At 40.6% G+C, this 17,281-nt stretch overlaps 1 protein-coding gene across 2 annotated transcripts in view; it reads left to right on the top strand.

The window, feature by feature from the left end:
* Positions 1 to 17,281, top strand: part of WNK2 (WNK lysine deficient protein kinase 2) — a 637,481-nt gene that overhangs the window by 339,592 nt on the left and 280,608 nt on the right. For both annotated transcript variants that reach the window (XM_069206415.1, XM_069206414.1), the window contains 2 exons: positions 7,903 to 8,061; positions 14,897 to 15,373. In XM_069206415.1, the coding sequence (XP_069062516.1) occupies positions 7,903 to 8,061; positions 14,897 to 15,373 (636 nt within the window). The remainder of the gene's footprint in view (positions 1 to 7,902; positions 8,062 to 14,896; positions 15,374 to 17,281) is intronic.

Raw genomic sequence — 17,281 nt, 5'->3', positions numbered from 1 at the left:
CATCAAAGAGGCAGATAAAGCCGGGAACAGAGTTATACAACACATAGACCCGTGTTTCCCAACCTTTTGACTTCTGTGGACCCCCACTTTATCATTACTGGAAACCGTGGACCCCCACTGAATCATAACTGGAATCTGGGGACCCCCCCCCGAGTCATTACTGAAAGCTGGGAACCTAATCTGTTAATATTATTTAATTTTCTAAGCAGTCACAAACCCCCTGAGGAGGCTTCTCTGGCCCCCAGGGGTCCCCGGACCATAGTTTGAGAACCACTGATATAGACAACTACCTATTAGAAGCTATATGTCAATATCAGATGCTGATTGCTCTCAGATGCTGGATCATGACCCTACTCCTGAAATACAGTATCAAATTCATACTCTTTTACAAGATTGACATAAACGAGGTTTCCTGACGGATAAAGAGAAGGACTATCTCTATCACACAACCAATCAAGCCTACTTTTTCTATTGACCAAAATCCACAAAAATGGCAAAACACTGCCTGGTAGACCCATCATTGCAGAGATACATGCAGCATGCTCTGTAATAGGTGAGTCCATAGACACAAATCTATAGAAACCTATGCAAGACCTTCAATCCTATATCAGAGACACCAAGGATATTTTACTAAAACTTCAAAATATCAGTTAGGAGCCGGACTTCATCTTAGTGACCATTGATATTGTAAGTCTTCAAACTTCTGTTCAACATGATGATGGTATTGAAGCAATTGGGTGTGCACTTTGGACCAAGCCAGCCAGCTTCCTTAAATCATATCAAATGATACTGCTGAACTTGTGTCTAACACATTTCTTTAGCTTTAACAAGAAATTCTACCATCAATTACGTTGGACTGCAATAGGTGCAAAATTTGCAATTCCATACGCCTGCATCTTTATGGGCTGGGCCGAAAAATTCTGGCTCTGGGCCAATGCCTTCTCCAAATTCACTCCACACATAAACGTCTGGGGTCACCATATTGATAATATCTTTTGCATATGGTAAAGAGAAGTTGACTTACTAAAGTCCTTCCTTAATAAACTCGATTACAACACATGGAATATAAAGACGACATCTAACTACTCCAAAACAGAGGTAAACATCCTGGACCTGACAATTTATATTCAGAATAATCAAATCCAAACCAAACTTTATCGGAAGAAAACTGCCACCAACTCCATCCACCGTGCAGATAGCTGTCATCCTACCCATAACATTAGCCATATACCAAAGGGGGAGCTGCTGCACTTAAAATGAAGCTGCAGTGAAGAGGAAGTCTTTCTAGCAAAAGGACAGGCACTTGAACCTCGCCTTAAACATCAGGGATAGCAGCCTACTGTACATAAGAGATCATTCAATTAGATCAAAAACCTTAACTGTATAGACACTCTCAAATCTACCAAACATAGTTCTTCAGATAAGACTCATTTCGTTTCAACACGGATTACCATAATGGTCACAGCAAAACAAGATCCATCCAAAAAAAACATTGGCATTGACTCTGCCGTAATCCGTGCCTTCTAGGGTACTTCAAACAATTTCCGGAAATTGTTTTTTGGAAAGCCCGAAATTTACGCCACATTCTGTGTAAATCTGAGTTTTACGACCAAAGTAATATGACCACCACGTTTCTTGATCAACCAGCAGGTTTCCATTCCTGCCATAACTGAAATATCTGTAAACTAGTCCTGAATAAAGCGCATGATATTCAACTCCAGACGAGACAATGTATAAGGATTACTGAAAGGATAGAATCAAAAAAGGGGGGGGGGGAACCGGGAGGTTAATGGTCCAGTGTACGATCTCCCAAATGAATCAAAATACAAAGAGTACACTGTTCCACAAAAGTTTAGGCCAAGACAGAGGCCCAAAAGTTACTAGAGCGTGGAACCCTCATGCATCTCAGTGGATGACTGGCTTCATCATCGGGAACGCTCTTCACCAGGCTGGTGCTGCAATGCCTGGTGGGCTTACCTGAGGGGGCTCATAACCGTAATGCTCTCTAGGTAGCGAGTGAAACCAAGTTAGATGGAAGGGTACCTCATTATAGGTCCCAGCGCAAACCGGACAGAATAGTACAGAAATAAAATTGGTTATCCATCTCAAAAGAACATCATCAATTTAATCAGTATAAATGTGGTGGAGACCAAGATTAAAAACAAGATCAAAGTAAACCTAATGAGTGACAATGCTCAAGTACTTTCAACAAAAACCTTAAGAACTCCAAAACTCAAAGAGCTCTAGACTTGGGTCGACATGTTTCGCGTCAAACGATCCTAACGGATCCTATGACGCTTCTTCAGGACCAAAAAAAATGTTCAACAACATCTTCTCCGAAAATAACTTAAACTAAAGTAGTGGAAAGCAATGACTTACATAAAGTTGACTTGTGGATATAAAAAAGGTCGCCCATCCCCAGATTCAGGAACGGCTCCTTGGGAATCGCATGTCAGGGACACAAGTTGACAAATTATGTCAAAATGATGGCGCATTGCACCTACTCTCCAGACTGCGTTCCCGTTACTGAAAGGATAGTCTGTAATTCCAGATTGGTGATTTACATCATTATATGCCCCTGCAAATTACCATGTATTGTCAGTACTATCAGACCGTTATGCACACTCATTCAAGAACATTAAATCAAATCAAATCATTAACATTTATAAAGCGCGCTACTCACCCGTGCGGGTCTCAAGGCGCTAGGGGAAAGAGGGGGTTACTGCTGCTCGAAAAGCCAGGTCTTTAGGAGTCTCCGGAAAGCGGAGTGGTCCTGGGTGGTCCTGAGGCTGGTGGGGAGGGAGTTCCAGGTCCTGGCTGCCAGGAAGGAGAAAGATCTCCCACCTGCCGTGGAGCGGCGGATGCGAGGGACGGAAGCGAGTGCGAGGCCAGAGGAACGGAGGAGGCGGATAGGGATGTAGAAGCTGAGGCGTCGGTTGAGGTATTCCGGTCCCTTGTCGTGGAGGGCTTTGTGTGCGTGAGAGAGAAGTCGAAAGGTGATCCTTTTGCTGACTGGGAGCCAATGCAGGGGTGTCAGGTGTGCGGAGATGTGGCTGTTGCGGGGTACGTCGAGGATGAGGCGGGCCGAGGCGTTTTGAATGCGTTGCAGGCGATTTTGGAGTTTGGCTGTAGTCCCAGCGTAGAGGGTGTTGCCGTAGTCCAGGCGGCTCGTGACGAGGGCGTGGGTCACGGTTTTTCTAGTGTTGGCGGGGATCCAGCGGAAGATCTTGCGGAGCATGCGGAAGCAGGCGGAGGACACGGCGTTGACTTGCTTGGTCATGGTGAGAAGAGGGTCCAAGATGAAGCCGAGGTTGCGGGCGTTGTCTGCGGGGGCCGGTGCGGTGCCGAGGGCCGTGGGCCACCAGGAGTCGTCCCAGGCAGACGGGGTGTTGCCGAGGATGCGGACTTCCGTTTTTTCAGAGTTCAGCTTTAGGCGGCTGAGCCTCATCCAATCTGCGATGTCCTTCATACCCTCTTGTAGGTTGGTCTTGGCGCTGGCGGGGTCCTTAGTGAGGGAGAGTATAAGTTGGGTGTCGTCGGCGTAGGAGGTGATGATGATGTCGTGCTTGTGTACGATGTTGGCATTACAGGAATATTAACAAATCAACAGCAGGTACTCGCTTTCTGACCATTTTCACTTGACCCATCCTCATAAGAAACCATTTTCCTTCGCAGTTATAGAAATTGCGCTCAAGAACACAAGAGGTGGTAACTATGAACTTAACATCAACGAACAAAGTGAACTTATGTTGAAATATAATGCAATAAAATGGGGAATCAACAGAGATGCAGAAATGCGCTACTGGCTGTCCTACGTATAGACTTGCATACATTTTTTCCTTTTTGTACATTGGGTCAATTTGTCCCCCAATGCTAATGTATGATGTTATCTCAATGTACCTTTCAAACTGTGTTATTGAGCTTCCTTTACTGCCCTTCCTTCATTCTGGGCTTTCCTCAACTAGCTCTTTCGCCTTAGTGCTTTAGTCTTGCTAGAGTCTGAGCGCACTCATTCCCCTATTTTTCTTCCTGTTCTCTATAGTCGGTATAGCCTATTCCTATACTTCAAATATGGGTTACAGTAGTACATCTTCCAGCCCAGATTTCGCTGTCCCTGCTTGATCGCTTAAAACACTTGACCAACAGAGATAATCCTTGGACCGTATCCGTACAGCTATTCCCTATTCCTGTGCCCTTTAGCTAGTAAAGCTATACCCATACTTCAATATATTATCACGTCCTATTTTTCTCCTGGCTCACACTCCATGAGGCAGCCTAGTATTTCACTCCACCCCCGGAAGTCCATCCCCGGCACACCACACGAAAAATACATAGCCACCAGGTCTCGCTAGTTTACCTTCCAGCCTAGGTTCACTGTTCCCGCTAGACTGCAGTGGACACCTTACTAACAGTGGTAACCCATGGACCACACCTGTACAGCCGCCCCGCCTTATTCTTCTAGCCGGCTCTGGGGCCACGTACTTGATGAGTCGATTTCCCTATCTTTATTTTTTTTATTTGGGAACTCTGCATGTTTCTTTATACTCTTTTAGGACGTTTGTCCTGTTCATATTCCACTTGGTGCCATCTTTTCTTCTGAAATTAGTGTGGCATGCCTTCCTTGCAGGGCTATATCTGATTTTCAACTGTGCATTATGCTCCAGTATTATACCTCCCAGTGATGTCACCACTCTATAAACCACAGGGCTTACCACTCTTCTACCTCTCAGGGAGTCTGTTCACTTCAGGTTTAAACTGGATGCCTTATCCCCTATCTGGTAGTTTCCTCACTACTTGTGGTTGTGGACTTTACCTCACAAAGATCACAGCGACCATACTTAAACCACAGTGACTGCTTTGTTTATGGAACCTACACATTTATTTGGCACCTTATTATTTTTCTCATTTTACATCTTGGAGATTCTTTGCTCTATCCTCTACGTGCACAGTTGTAGCATGACTTACACTTTGGGCTATTCCTATGTTGGCCACTAATCAAAGTCATGCTTTCTTTCTATCCTAAACTCTTTGACTAAACATTTTGTATGGATTACTGGCGAAACTGGGTGGCTTACTTTTTTACCCTTTTTTACTGACTGGACTTGGTGCGCTCTGTTGCGCTTCAACATGATCCTCTGTGGGACCCATGTGTATGTTGATCTTATCATGATATTTTTGTATTTTTCATGAATAACGTCTTATTTATGATCTTAAATCACTATATGAATAATTGCGGGCTTACTTCTCGCAGATTTTCGTGGTTATGGTTCACCCGTTTGGTAATGGACCAATGTCTGGTTGATGTTATCTCCTAACTTTGTACATAATCTGGTCACTGATTATGTGACCAATGGGTAATTTTCTTATACTGTAATAATTTTAATATTGATGGATTTTTTTTAAATCTCAATCTATACCTATTTTGTAACTGTTGTGCCTTTCTACTTCTATTTTCTTATTCTCTGACTGACATGCGACTCTTACGTATGAGGAATTTGTGAATCGAATTATTGAAACATCATACTTAATATGCCATTTATGGTTGCCTTTAATTTGGTATTTCCTGTGCCTGACTGGGCATTTGACTGATGTTGCTTTTGTCTATATGAACTGCATGTGTTTTAAAAATGCACCACAATGTACTCCTTGATTATAATCTACAATCCAGTACTACTAGGCTGCCTACTGTTCTTGGCTCTTTATGTCTACTTTATTGTTCTCTTTCCCTATTTTTTTTAAAACTATTTGTCTACTTGTATATATGCTTCATTGTTTTCTTTGCCTTGTCCTCTTACTTCTTCGATTACTGCTGTTTTCACACTCTCTCTGACACTTTATGCTTGTATTGTTTCAATCCAGGCTTTTCGTTCCCGGTCTCTCTCTTTTATTGCACTTCTGAACTTGTGTTGTTGGATTATATGTTCAGCCTTGAGAAAGCCCCAGGTATCTGTACCATATAAGGGGCGAAACACCAGTGGGTTGTTGATGATTAGGGGATTCCGAAAAATTGTTTGCATGTTGAGGGGATCCGCCTGCACATTAATACAGTCCGAATTTTGCATCACTTCAGGAATTTTTTACTGCTTCACACTGTTCTGGATTATTCCATCATTTATTAACAAGATACATATCAGTTATGACCTTACATTCTTTAATCTAAGCCATGATGTCTCCTGTACTTACCGCCAGGACCTCTGTTATCCACTCCTCACTCCCTTTAACAAAGGGGGGCACCGGCCATGCCACTCGGACCCACTGTTGCTGTCCCACCGTTACCTGCAATTTTATCCTTGTACCGCACCATGGTATCTACTTCCCCATCCCATGGTTACCACCTCTACCTCTACCCCCCTTCTCCCTGTTACAACTGATTCATGTAGAGGTACTAAGTTTGCATACCTCTCAGTGTGGGACTCGAGCATATACTACTACTGTGCTGATTGAATATCATGCGCTACTCATGGAATGTTTATGTATCATTGTTGATCTTGCAAATATATTTGGTCTCCTGATTTCCTACGCAGGAATTATTTATGTTGCACCACAAAGTTTGTATATTGGTAAAACCTGCAATAAAAACATCTAAAAAATTATAAGATCTATCAGGTTTTATTAGCAGTTGTGTGTCACCCGCAAGGAACTGGCATTTGACCCTCAGCTTCTGGATGATAGATATCAAAAGTCAAATATAAATGTTTAGCATGATGGATAGAAAAGGCGGCCCTTAGAGCCCACCACATTCCAGATTAGGTCGGAAGAAGTGATATACCCACGCTGGGCTGTGGTGAAACAACCCTCCCAGGAAGGGACAAATCAAGACAGCGCAGAATTCGCACAGAATACCACCACCAAAAGTCTGTTGCAATAAGTGACGGTCTACTGTGTCATAAGCAGCAGAGTGTGCAACATTGCACCTGTTAGCCTGTCTGTGTCCCTTATCCTTTTAGTGTTATTTACTATGACCAAATAAATTGTTCCTGTTAAAAAATATGAATATAACCATAATTTATATATGTCTAGACTACTTGCTTTATTTATGGTCCTTTGAAGTTATATCACAACTATTTTCTCCAATTAACTGATTATCATGTGGGCTCCTGTTGGTTGGTACTGCTGCATGATTATTCTCTTTCAATCAGTTTTCCAGAAGTCTGGCTTTTCTTCTTGAAACTGTGCAAAAATAGTATCACCTCCCCATTATTGTGAGCTTTAAAAAGGTCTCCTTTAAACATTACTATTGGGAGATAAGAAAATGTGTTGATGCATTATAGAGGTGTTATAGAATCCTCCATTTGACGCACCGTGAAAGTTCAAAGATAACCAATGAAAAATACCCAGGCCGACAAAATGCTACAGGTGAGTAAATTCCAGTGGCCTGTACAATGCAGTGGGTTTCCCAGTGAAAGTGCTTTTCATCTTAAGATATCATTGCACTCTCTTGGTGGAGTTAGGGGAAAAGGACCTATTTGTTATTCCTCTGCAAACCCATGCTCTCAGCATATTACATGCAATAACCTCTGTTGCTTGATATCATTTATTAAATGTTTTTTACAATATCTCTTTACGATCTTTGGCCTTAATGAGATTTTCTGTCTTGGAACAAAGTATTTGGAGATGAAGAGGATTTTGAGTCAGTAGCTGATATTTAAAATGAGCGTAACTTATTCTGTTATGAGAAAAATGATCAGGCACTTTGCAGGACACGAAGATCCGATTTCTCAGAGAAGATTGCTTGATAAGCTTTTAAATATTAAGTTTCATTCTTCATTCCCAGTTAAGGACCACTAGCTATGACAGGCACAAAAAGGCAGATTTCTACTCTCCATTTATTGCATATTAGGTTGCTAATTGTAATATATTAATTGCTCTTGTTCTTTTCTTAAACCTATTGCCCCCCCACAGCAACCGGGTCCTCCAGTCCAGCCAGTCTGCCCCCAACCACCAACCTCCATTCCATTTACACAGTACCAGACTGCCCATCAGGGTACTGTTCCCCAACTTGCACCTCTGCTGGCTTCTGGCATTCCGCTGCAGCAGCTTCCTCAAGGGAATGTTGTTCAGGTAGGAGGTCGCAAGACTACAAAAAGCGTTCAGCCATGTTTGAGAACCTTGCTTAATGTTTACCTATTGTTTGATTCCATTGGTGGTGTATATTACAGTTGTACTGGAAACTGTTCTGTGTATTTCTTGGAGAGCATCAGTGGGTCCTATGGTGGGAGCACAAAAGTGAAGCCGAACTCTTGAGTTTGGTGTGTAAAACGTAGTGCTATTTATGCATGCATTGTACATTTGTTTCAAATTGATTGATGGTCCCAAGAACTTTTTTTCCACTCCAGGGAGGTTGTTTCACCAGTCACTTGAGGTTTTTACAGTCTAATAAGAAACCGGCCCCCACATCTAATGATTTATTTCTCAGAAAATTCCCATTCTCATGATTGACCGCTCTAAATTTATTTAATTTAAATTGATTCAAATATTTCTACTTCAGCTTTCTTGATGTGACTCTAACTCAGGAAATGGGTGGATCATACTTGTCTGTGTCACTTGTGAGAACAGTCTCATTTTGATACGTTTCTGCAATGGAAATTCCGGTTCTGTGCTACTTTCTCCGGCTTAAAATAGCAGTTTAATATGAAATTAAATAACCTCTCTTCTCAACTATTCCAGTAAAACTTCTTTGTGGGTTAATAAATAATTTATTATATTTTTGCATTGCTCTATACAGTATCTTGGTTCTGCGTTTGAGTGCAAATAGACGAGCAAGAAATAGAGACAGGAGTGGCACACAACTCATATCTATAGTTAAGCATGGGTATTTAAAATTCCAAATAAGCCGATATTTTGTACGGAAAGGTCAAACCTTTGCAAACCAAAAGCGCAAATCACCTTTCAAGAGCAATTGTATTCAATGTTGGAAGGGATTCATACAGAAGTGTCGCCAGGCGCATGACTGTCCTATCTGCCGCCCTTCTATCGTTTTCATGTCTTCTGCCCTCTTAAAGAATTTATCATGAGCATACAGAATAGGCATGATAAACTTGCTTGTTGCGCTTCCAGTAAATCAAATGCAAAAAATCTGTTATCGCGCTTTTCTCTTTTACAAAGCTTGAGAACAAATTTGCATCAAGTGCCCTTTGTTGTGCATTATCATGGTTTTTGTACTGTTCATAGATTAAATCTTATTCGGGTATTTAGGCTGACTGTTTTCTTTATAGGCTTTGTTATCCTTCATCATACTCTTTTTGGTCAGACGTTTGTTTTCATGAATCTGCAAATACTGGGTCTTGCCCTAAAAGGAAGTCTTCACTTACCATCGGAAAGCTTTTAATCCTGCTCCTACTGGTACCACCACCTCCCCTTCCAAAAGGTGCTAGACAGCCATGCAATAGAGACTGGGCCTGTTTGAGAACCTTATATTTACATTTATAAAGTGTTTGGGCCTCAATTAAATCAAGCAGGCATATGTCGTATCTAATGAAATCTTGGCATGAGCAAATTAACTGCACAGATCATTGCAGCAAATTATTCTTATTAGTTTTGAGTTGAGCAAGCATCAGACAGAGTTTAGAAGCAGTATGCAGTGCCCTTGAATCAGCTAGTGACTGCCAGTCACTACTCACTTTATGGTATTCAGAGTACTGTGTCCCTAGGCTGGCGCAGGACAAACAAAGAGTCCCAAGATGTCTTGCATTCTCATAGGAGCTTCTTTTATGTTTATGTAGAAGAACATATACAATTATTACAACTCTCCACAGGAGCATTTTCTGCTGAGGGATGCCGCAGGAGCGAAGATTGTTACATCATTGTGCCGTAACTTCTAGCCTTTTCTTGATGATAATTATCGCTTGGTGCCTGGTTCATGTTCAGTCTTTAGAAAGAATACAGAGGTAATCATTGTCAAGCGTAGCCAACGTGCATGGCCTCATTTGCTTTTAGTTCTACATTGCAGTGTCCCCTTTAGCACAATTTCTCAGTCAAAACAAATTTCCAAGTCAAAATGCTCCTTGCAGGACAAAATGAAAAATATATGCGACTAGACTAGCAAGTGCATATGATTGGCCTGAACTACTACCAAATGTTTTTTTGCTTTTGGACATAATTACTTTTACAGGGTGGAATGCCTTTCCGCAGGGCCATCATGGAAGTTGTTTAGTGACCGGATGTTTCTTACATGAACCTCCAATCAACCAAATTTCTCTGAAATCCAAGTGGTATGTCACCTTGAGTGACTATCATCTGAAACAAGATGACCGACTTGCTGCTTGTGGCTTTTCTCAGTTCAAACTATGGTTTACTGTTCAAACATTAATGGAGTAAAGGCATTGTTCATTTTCCTAGTTGTGTTTAAATAAGCTGCACAAATCTCCAGTGAACATGTCCAATTTGTAAAAAGGTGCAGGAGTGTCCTGCCACAGGACCACTTTGTTCCTCACAACTAGTTTAAGTTCAGTTTAGGCTTCAAGACCTCAACTTGACTGTAAATCCCACACTGGTCAGCAGATTCTTGTGGATTCAAGCTCCAAGTCAAACGTCCCAGAGCAAATGTCCACAAGACACAAAAATCTTTTCACCGTAGCCAGGGGTCTCATTATACCTGGAAGCCCCACTCAGGAGTCTCTGCAGGGTACACAGAAATCTCTTCACTGAACTTGATCTTCAACACCAAGAAGAGTAGTTATGCTTCTTTAAGAAAAGTACGAGACATTTTCTAGAGTATATCTAACCAATATTTAAAAAAAAGTTTCACTCTTACCTGTCCTTTGCATGGAGCAAAATGATATAACAGTCTTGGTTTTTTTTTTTTCTTGGTTTTTTTTCAATCTTATCGTATCATAAATTATTTATGAGTTAAATGACGTTGGTCACTGGTTCTTCCCTGTAAACCCCTAGGATTCTCTCCAAAAGGAACAAAATCTCACATGAACAGTAAGAAACAGGCCAGGAGAGGTACTCCAGAGTCAGCAGTTTCTTACTGGAAGTATTAAAAAAGTATTCCTCATAACATTTTTACAAAGAGTTAAATGGAGTAGGATTTTTTTAACAATGTGCTTCAAGCTAAACCATGTCCTGCAGACAAAAATCATAACATTCACTACGTACCCGCCTGAATATTATGAAAGTAATAATTTATAACAATTTAGCCTTATTTGAAGAAATGTGGCTGCAGCTATAAGTGGCTGTAAGTCTGCGTGTGACCTTTAAGTCACAGTGGTATATTTTGGTACTTGAAGAGCAAGTAATTTATTCTCCACAAACCTTTAACTGTGCATTTGAGACAGGCGTGTGTAATGTACAGTTCCAGTTCACAAAAAAAATGTGAATTATTCATTGAAATGCCTGGCTCTGTGCCGGCCTGGCATTCTAACTCAGACTACAAATAGCAATCTAGGTTTTTGCACATGAAGAAAGTAGATTACATTTATCAGAGAGACTCCTCATTTGGCTTGGCAAATCCTTACACACCCATTAATAAGAGATGCTTGGGTAGAAACCAGGTGCCAGGGACAGGTTTTGAAGGCTTGCTCATGGCCATCTTGCTAACGGAGATGTCCCGCTATTACAGAAGTGATCACAAAGTGCATGGTGAATTAGTCGTGGAATGGGCCTTTCCTGTTTGAAAATATCTTCACATTCTTCCATCGTCAATTTGGTGTTGTTTTAATGTTCATATTTGTGGCCCAGAGTAGCCGGGCTTATTGGCTAATTTAGTCAGATAATCAGAACTAAATTAGGATCATTGATGCATGAACCAAAGAAACTGTTGACACTGGATATATAAATTAATAGAATAGTTCACCTAATATATTTCACTTCCCCTGTCTCTTTGATAGTAGCCATTACTGCCCTGGATTTCATTCCATGCTAAGACATTTGTTGTTATATTGGGAGGCTAATTTTATAAGGTTCTATTACACAGTTAAAGATTTATGAAAATATGTTACATGTATTACAAACTATAATGAATTTTACCATATCCAATATTTTACTAAACAATCATATTAAATGTAGCTGGTGTTCCGGAGAATGGTGCACAAAAATATTTTAACTTGATATTGCAAATTAAATATTCTACACATATAGTTCTATGGCAGAAAAGAGAAAAACGAACTTGTACATTCAGTTGCTAGAAACCCTACAAACATACAGCGTTCTTATTTAAATTCTTAAAGCATATAGTTGGGCATACATCCAATGTGGTTACTTTAAGCGTTCAATGTATATCACTTGCTGTATTCAAAAGATAAATATAGTCATCATTTTAAACAATTGAGTGATAAGAAGTAGCATAGGCTACCGAGAATAAAGAACTACAACCACTGAAAAAGGTTTTGTAGAAGACCTAGTGAAGCCTAAGGAAATATGCCCTTTTCTTATGTACTTTTTGCGTGCAATATTTTAACTTGTGTGTGTTTCTCCTCAGCAATGGTGTGTAGAAGGATCATTTTTTGCCACTTTCATTGTGAGTGGAGGAATGACCAGAGATTCCCTAGATTGTGTGGTTCTGCTGGTAATGCCAGTGTTTTTTATTGCATTTTCTATGATGGCTGACCTAAAATTCCTACACATATTCTCTCCGTACAGTATTTTTTTTTTTTCTTGGAGTCTCTACCTGAGCTCATACTATGCATTATGTTTGTATACTTCTAACTGAATTTCACCTATAAAAGAGTTCCTGACACATGATGGTGGGGACTCACTTTTAAATGGTTGTGGCATTGTCAAGAACACACCAGACTTCAGGTGCAGTGTAAATTCAGAACCATGGTAGCTCTTTGTGGGCTATTGTACTCCAGGTCTCTGGTTTTGCTAGTCAGTCCTGCAGTCTGTGGATAAAGGAAACCACTTCTGCAACGGTCTTTTGTACAGACACCTCCTAGGATCCTTTGAGGGTATACTTAACAAGGGACCTCATTGTTTTGTCTTGGCATTCATTCACAGGAATAAAACACCACCTCCCTCCTTTGATGGCTCTAAAAGGTTTGATGGCTGCGGTCCTCCCTGCCCCAAATGAGCTGTGGCTTGATTCCACATTCCTCTTGACTGGTCCTACAGCTGGGGTAACTCGGGAGTGTCCCAACTCAGAAGGGGTGGGGGGTCCTGGGTAGTAACTTAAAAGCTGGTTGGGTCGGTATCTTGCTGAAAGGAAAAGATGCCTTATTGTGCCAATGGTTGCCCCTTTCTAATTCCACAGTGCTTCACAGTGCCATCTGTCAGTGCACACTAGGGCCTCTTTTTCATTTTACTGACACTGTCCTATATCCTTATAGCTGTATCAAGGGCATCATTGGGCATCTATTATCCTGGGGCTGGGCAATTCTCAGATACGATCTTGGGCGCCCTACAGTTTCATTCTACAATCCTACTCTTCCAGATATGCTTAGATGTTAGTATGCACATTCCACTGTATAAAGGAAGCTACAGAAAGCCCAATAGAACTAGGCAGTTTAATGTCACTTGCTGAATGAAAGACTGCATTTTATATTCCTATAAGTTCGTTCTCACTGGGCTTTGACCAAATATTAAATATTGGAGTAGTTCTGACAAAGGACGATTGTAGTTTTGACAATTTGCCAATTTATCTAATGGCTATACCAATCATGACTTCCTTGTAAGAGGTACCATATGCGATAGGCATTTTGAAAGAACAAAACCCAAAAAGCATTAAGCTTAGTAAAAGCTTTTAATTTTCACTGTAGTATGGCTGCCAAAAGCATATTTAACCCACTTTTGCAAATATATAGCCTCATGTATGTTGCTTTATCTAAATACTGTGTTCCTTGCAGGGATGGCTTTGGCACTGGTGGTGCGCAGTGTGACAATTTTTAGCGCCTCCCTCCTCCTATGACCGCCTTCCCAGATTCCTTTACTACTGCCAGTCAAAAGTGCCCCTCTTCTCTCCATGGACCCTCTATCACCTACATTTCACATGTTTTAAAGCACTGCTAAAGGCTCGATTTACTAATAAGAATGTATATCGACCCAAACAAACCCTTTTTAGCATCATTAGGAATAGATAATGGAAGACTTTATGAAAAAATAACATCATGTCCTGACCATTTTATGCAGTTTGCATGCAGCTATTTGACAGTTCATAAAAGTCACTGTTCTATATTACAAATGTATCTTATGAACTGCAGGAGGAAAAGGATCTCTGTGACACAAGCAGTAATCCACTCAGCTATCCACATACTATACAGATCTGTTAATGGCTCGGTACACATTCTCTGCAGTAGGCATATTAGCCCTCTGTGCTTCTTAATGGCGTGTCAAAACTGCCACAAAAGTTAACTTGACATTTTTTCATTGCTACATGAAATCTGGACACACAAGGAACTCTGCAGCAGCTGTTTTTAAATCGCTAGTTATTGCTAAACACAGCACCCCGAGGTCAGCACCACCCCTCCCCAGGTCAGCACCCAGTGCTGCCGCACCAGTCGCACAGCCCTAAAGCTGGCCCTGGTTCCTTGTGGTTAGTGGTACAACGATCTGATATATTTTTGAGAATTCTGAAGTTTCAGAAAGCAAAGTGTGTAAGCTACAAACCGTACTTTATCATTGAGATGCAAATGAACAGAGGCATTGGTAAGGAACATCCAAGATATCGGCTTGAGGGTTTGGATTGGACACCCTTCATATCATTATAAATTATGAAAAGATAAACTGCAAAGGAGCCTTATTTCAAAATAGCAAGTAGATCCCATTTCTGTGGTGTTGAATTTCTAGCTTTACATTTATATTTAAAATATGCTTTACAAACGTTTTGTGATTGGAATTAATGTTTCCTTGACTTTTGCCGAAATAATTTTCTTCTTTTGTAAGGGTCGGAACTGTGGTTACATAGCCATTCTAACCATTATAAGCATTTACTTTTCTGCTCTTGTATGTTGTTTTGCAGCTTTCGCAATATGCCACCCTAGCTCCAGTTACTTCGATGGCAGGACTCGACATCGTTCCTTCAAATGTGTCTGAGTTACCTGCTGCCACCGTTGTGTCTATTCCCACTGCAGCGGGTATGCCAAGTCTTTCAGTGAACACCCTGACATCTCTAGCACCAACTTCTCCGGCTCCTCTTGTGCAGCCATTTAGCCCTTATTTGTTCTTGCCTTTCCAGGCAAGTGTGCCAAACAATTCAGCTACTCCTGTACCTACAGTACCTTCTGAAGTGGTACAGTCAACGGCAAGCCACCTACCACAATCGCACAAGTACCAGCCTGTTTTTCCACCAATAATCCGCTTTGAGACTCACTCCCCTCTTCACTCTCAGAACATGCAAGCAGTGCCACAACTTTTTCCTCCACTCACTCATTTACTTCATCCAAGCATAATTCATCCTTCAGAGCATGCTCTTTCTACAATTGGGCCTAGCAACCAGGTAATACGTTTGATATTATCACAATTAATGAAGAAAAGTACAGTGTAGCATGCATCATAATGAGTACATTACTTTGTTCATAGGCAACTCATGAACGTCAACAGGAGCTGCATGGGCTTTCTATTTGCACGCTCTCAGTTGCTCTAATTGGTGGGGTTAGACTGACCTGTAAATGGGATCCAACATGTAAATTGGTAGTTTCTACATTGGCATTTTAGGTGAAACATTCCTCCTCCTTCCCACCTAAACGACAATGATTAAATTCTATCATGTCAGTGTGTGGATAAGCTGCCACAGTTTACTTACATAAGATGCTACAGTTCGATTAAAAGAAATATAGTGTCCAAGATATTAAGTGTGTAATCAAAGCAACAGGTGGAAATAATTGTCCATTTCTAGTTTCACATTGGTCTTGAAAGTTACTGTTGAAACTAGAGTGGAAGAGTGGCACATCAAAGTAACAAACAAAATCAGAAGCATTACTTAGGTAAACAAAAAAATAGGAGTTGTGTATACCAGGCTGCCTTTCTTAAGCCAGGGGCATGTGTATATGTCTGTGGTTTTAATATTTCAATGACCTTTGAACTTTATCCAAAGAGTCCATCTTTCCTGGTGAACAGTTTATTAGCATATTAAAGATGGAGTAAATTAAAATGTTGTACAATGTACCACTTCAGAGATTAACTTAAAATCATTGCCATTCTAGAGGGCTTTTTCCTCTGTGCTCCGGCGTCGAAGTATGGCTCAGCAATTCATCATTTATCCAAGAAGTAGCACTGCCATGTTTTTTCAGGTCACCACTGACATAAATGAATCCCTCTGAATGTTTCCTTATTAGTAAAAAAAAAAAAAAAAACTCACATAGGATAGTTTTCTAGGGAATTAATCTAGCCAGTGATGTATTCATGCATAATATGATGTGCTATCAGAACTATGGGTTATTCTTCTTCTACGTCTTTTCTTCCATCTTGGATGGTAGTTTGTCAGGGAACCAAGTAATTAATCACCCTCCAGAATTAAACCTTAAAAGGCTTGAGTAATAAGTTATACAATCAAGAAGCTGATGATGCAAGCTTGTTTCACACATTTGCAACCCTCCTATAAAAATAATAGTAATGTTTAGTTAATTAATATTGTGCAGAGTTGTATCATGAAGTTCAAATGTGGACCTATGGTTGGCTGTCCGCAGCTGAAGGAAGGAGTGTCTCTTTACCAGTTTGGGCATGGAGAGATAAATGGAAGCCCATAAAATAAAGTACTTCATCTATGCCATTGGCTGCTCAAGTGTTACAGGACTGACTGCCGTGTAAAAGTGACAGGCATTATTCGCATGATAAAATAATTGTTTTCTATTTCTATTAAATGATTATATTTTTGTATTTCTACACTGAGAAGTCATGGCACACACACAGAGTATACCCATAATGACTGCACTCCCGTTGACAATACAAATGAGTCTGTCTATGCACAGTATGTGAATGTACATATTCTCAGATGATTTTCTTTTCAGAATTACCCCTTGCATTATTCAATTGCTTCTCAGGATCCTAGGCCCTAAATTTAGACAAATTTGATTGTAGAAAGTTGATTATCACATATGCTTGCTTTAAGAGCCATATCACAATTAATCCCACAAAAGGGCTTTAAATTAATTGTTTTGGTGGATGGTTGTTTTCTCAGTCTGGCAAGCATCCAGAACTACTTACCATTTAAGAGGCTGTGGAAGGTTGCTGTTGGCTGTTGTATCTGTTACTCAGGCCAATGATGCATTTAGTCAACAGAAAGACTTTTACCTTTACATTTTCATGACTTGTTTTTTTCTTTGGCAGCATTGATTAAGTTCTTATGTTGGTGCATAGCATATGGTAGCAGCAGATATGCGAGCCCCACTACTTAGATTGTGTACAC

The sequence above is a fragment of the Pleurodeles waltl genome, chromosome 9 (genome assembly GCF_031143425.1).
Source record: "Pleurodeles waltl isolate 20211129_DDA chromosome 9, aPleWal1.hap1.20221129, whole genome shotgun sequence".
Lineage (NCBI taxonomy): Eukaryota > Metazoa > Chordata > Amphibia > Caudata > Salamandridae > Pleurodeles > Pleurodeles waltl.
The sequence above is the reverse complement of the archived record's forward strand: the minus strand, read 5'-3'. Positions and strand labels throughout refer to the sequence as shown.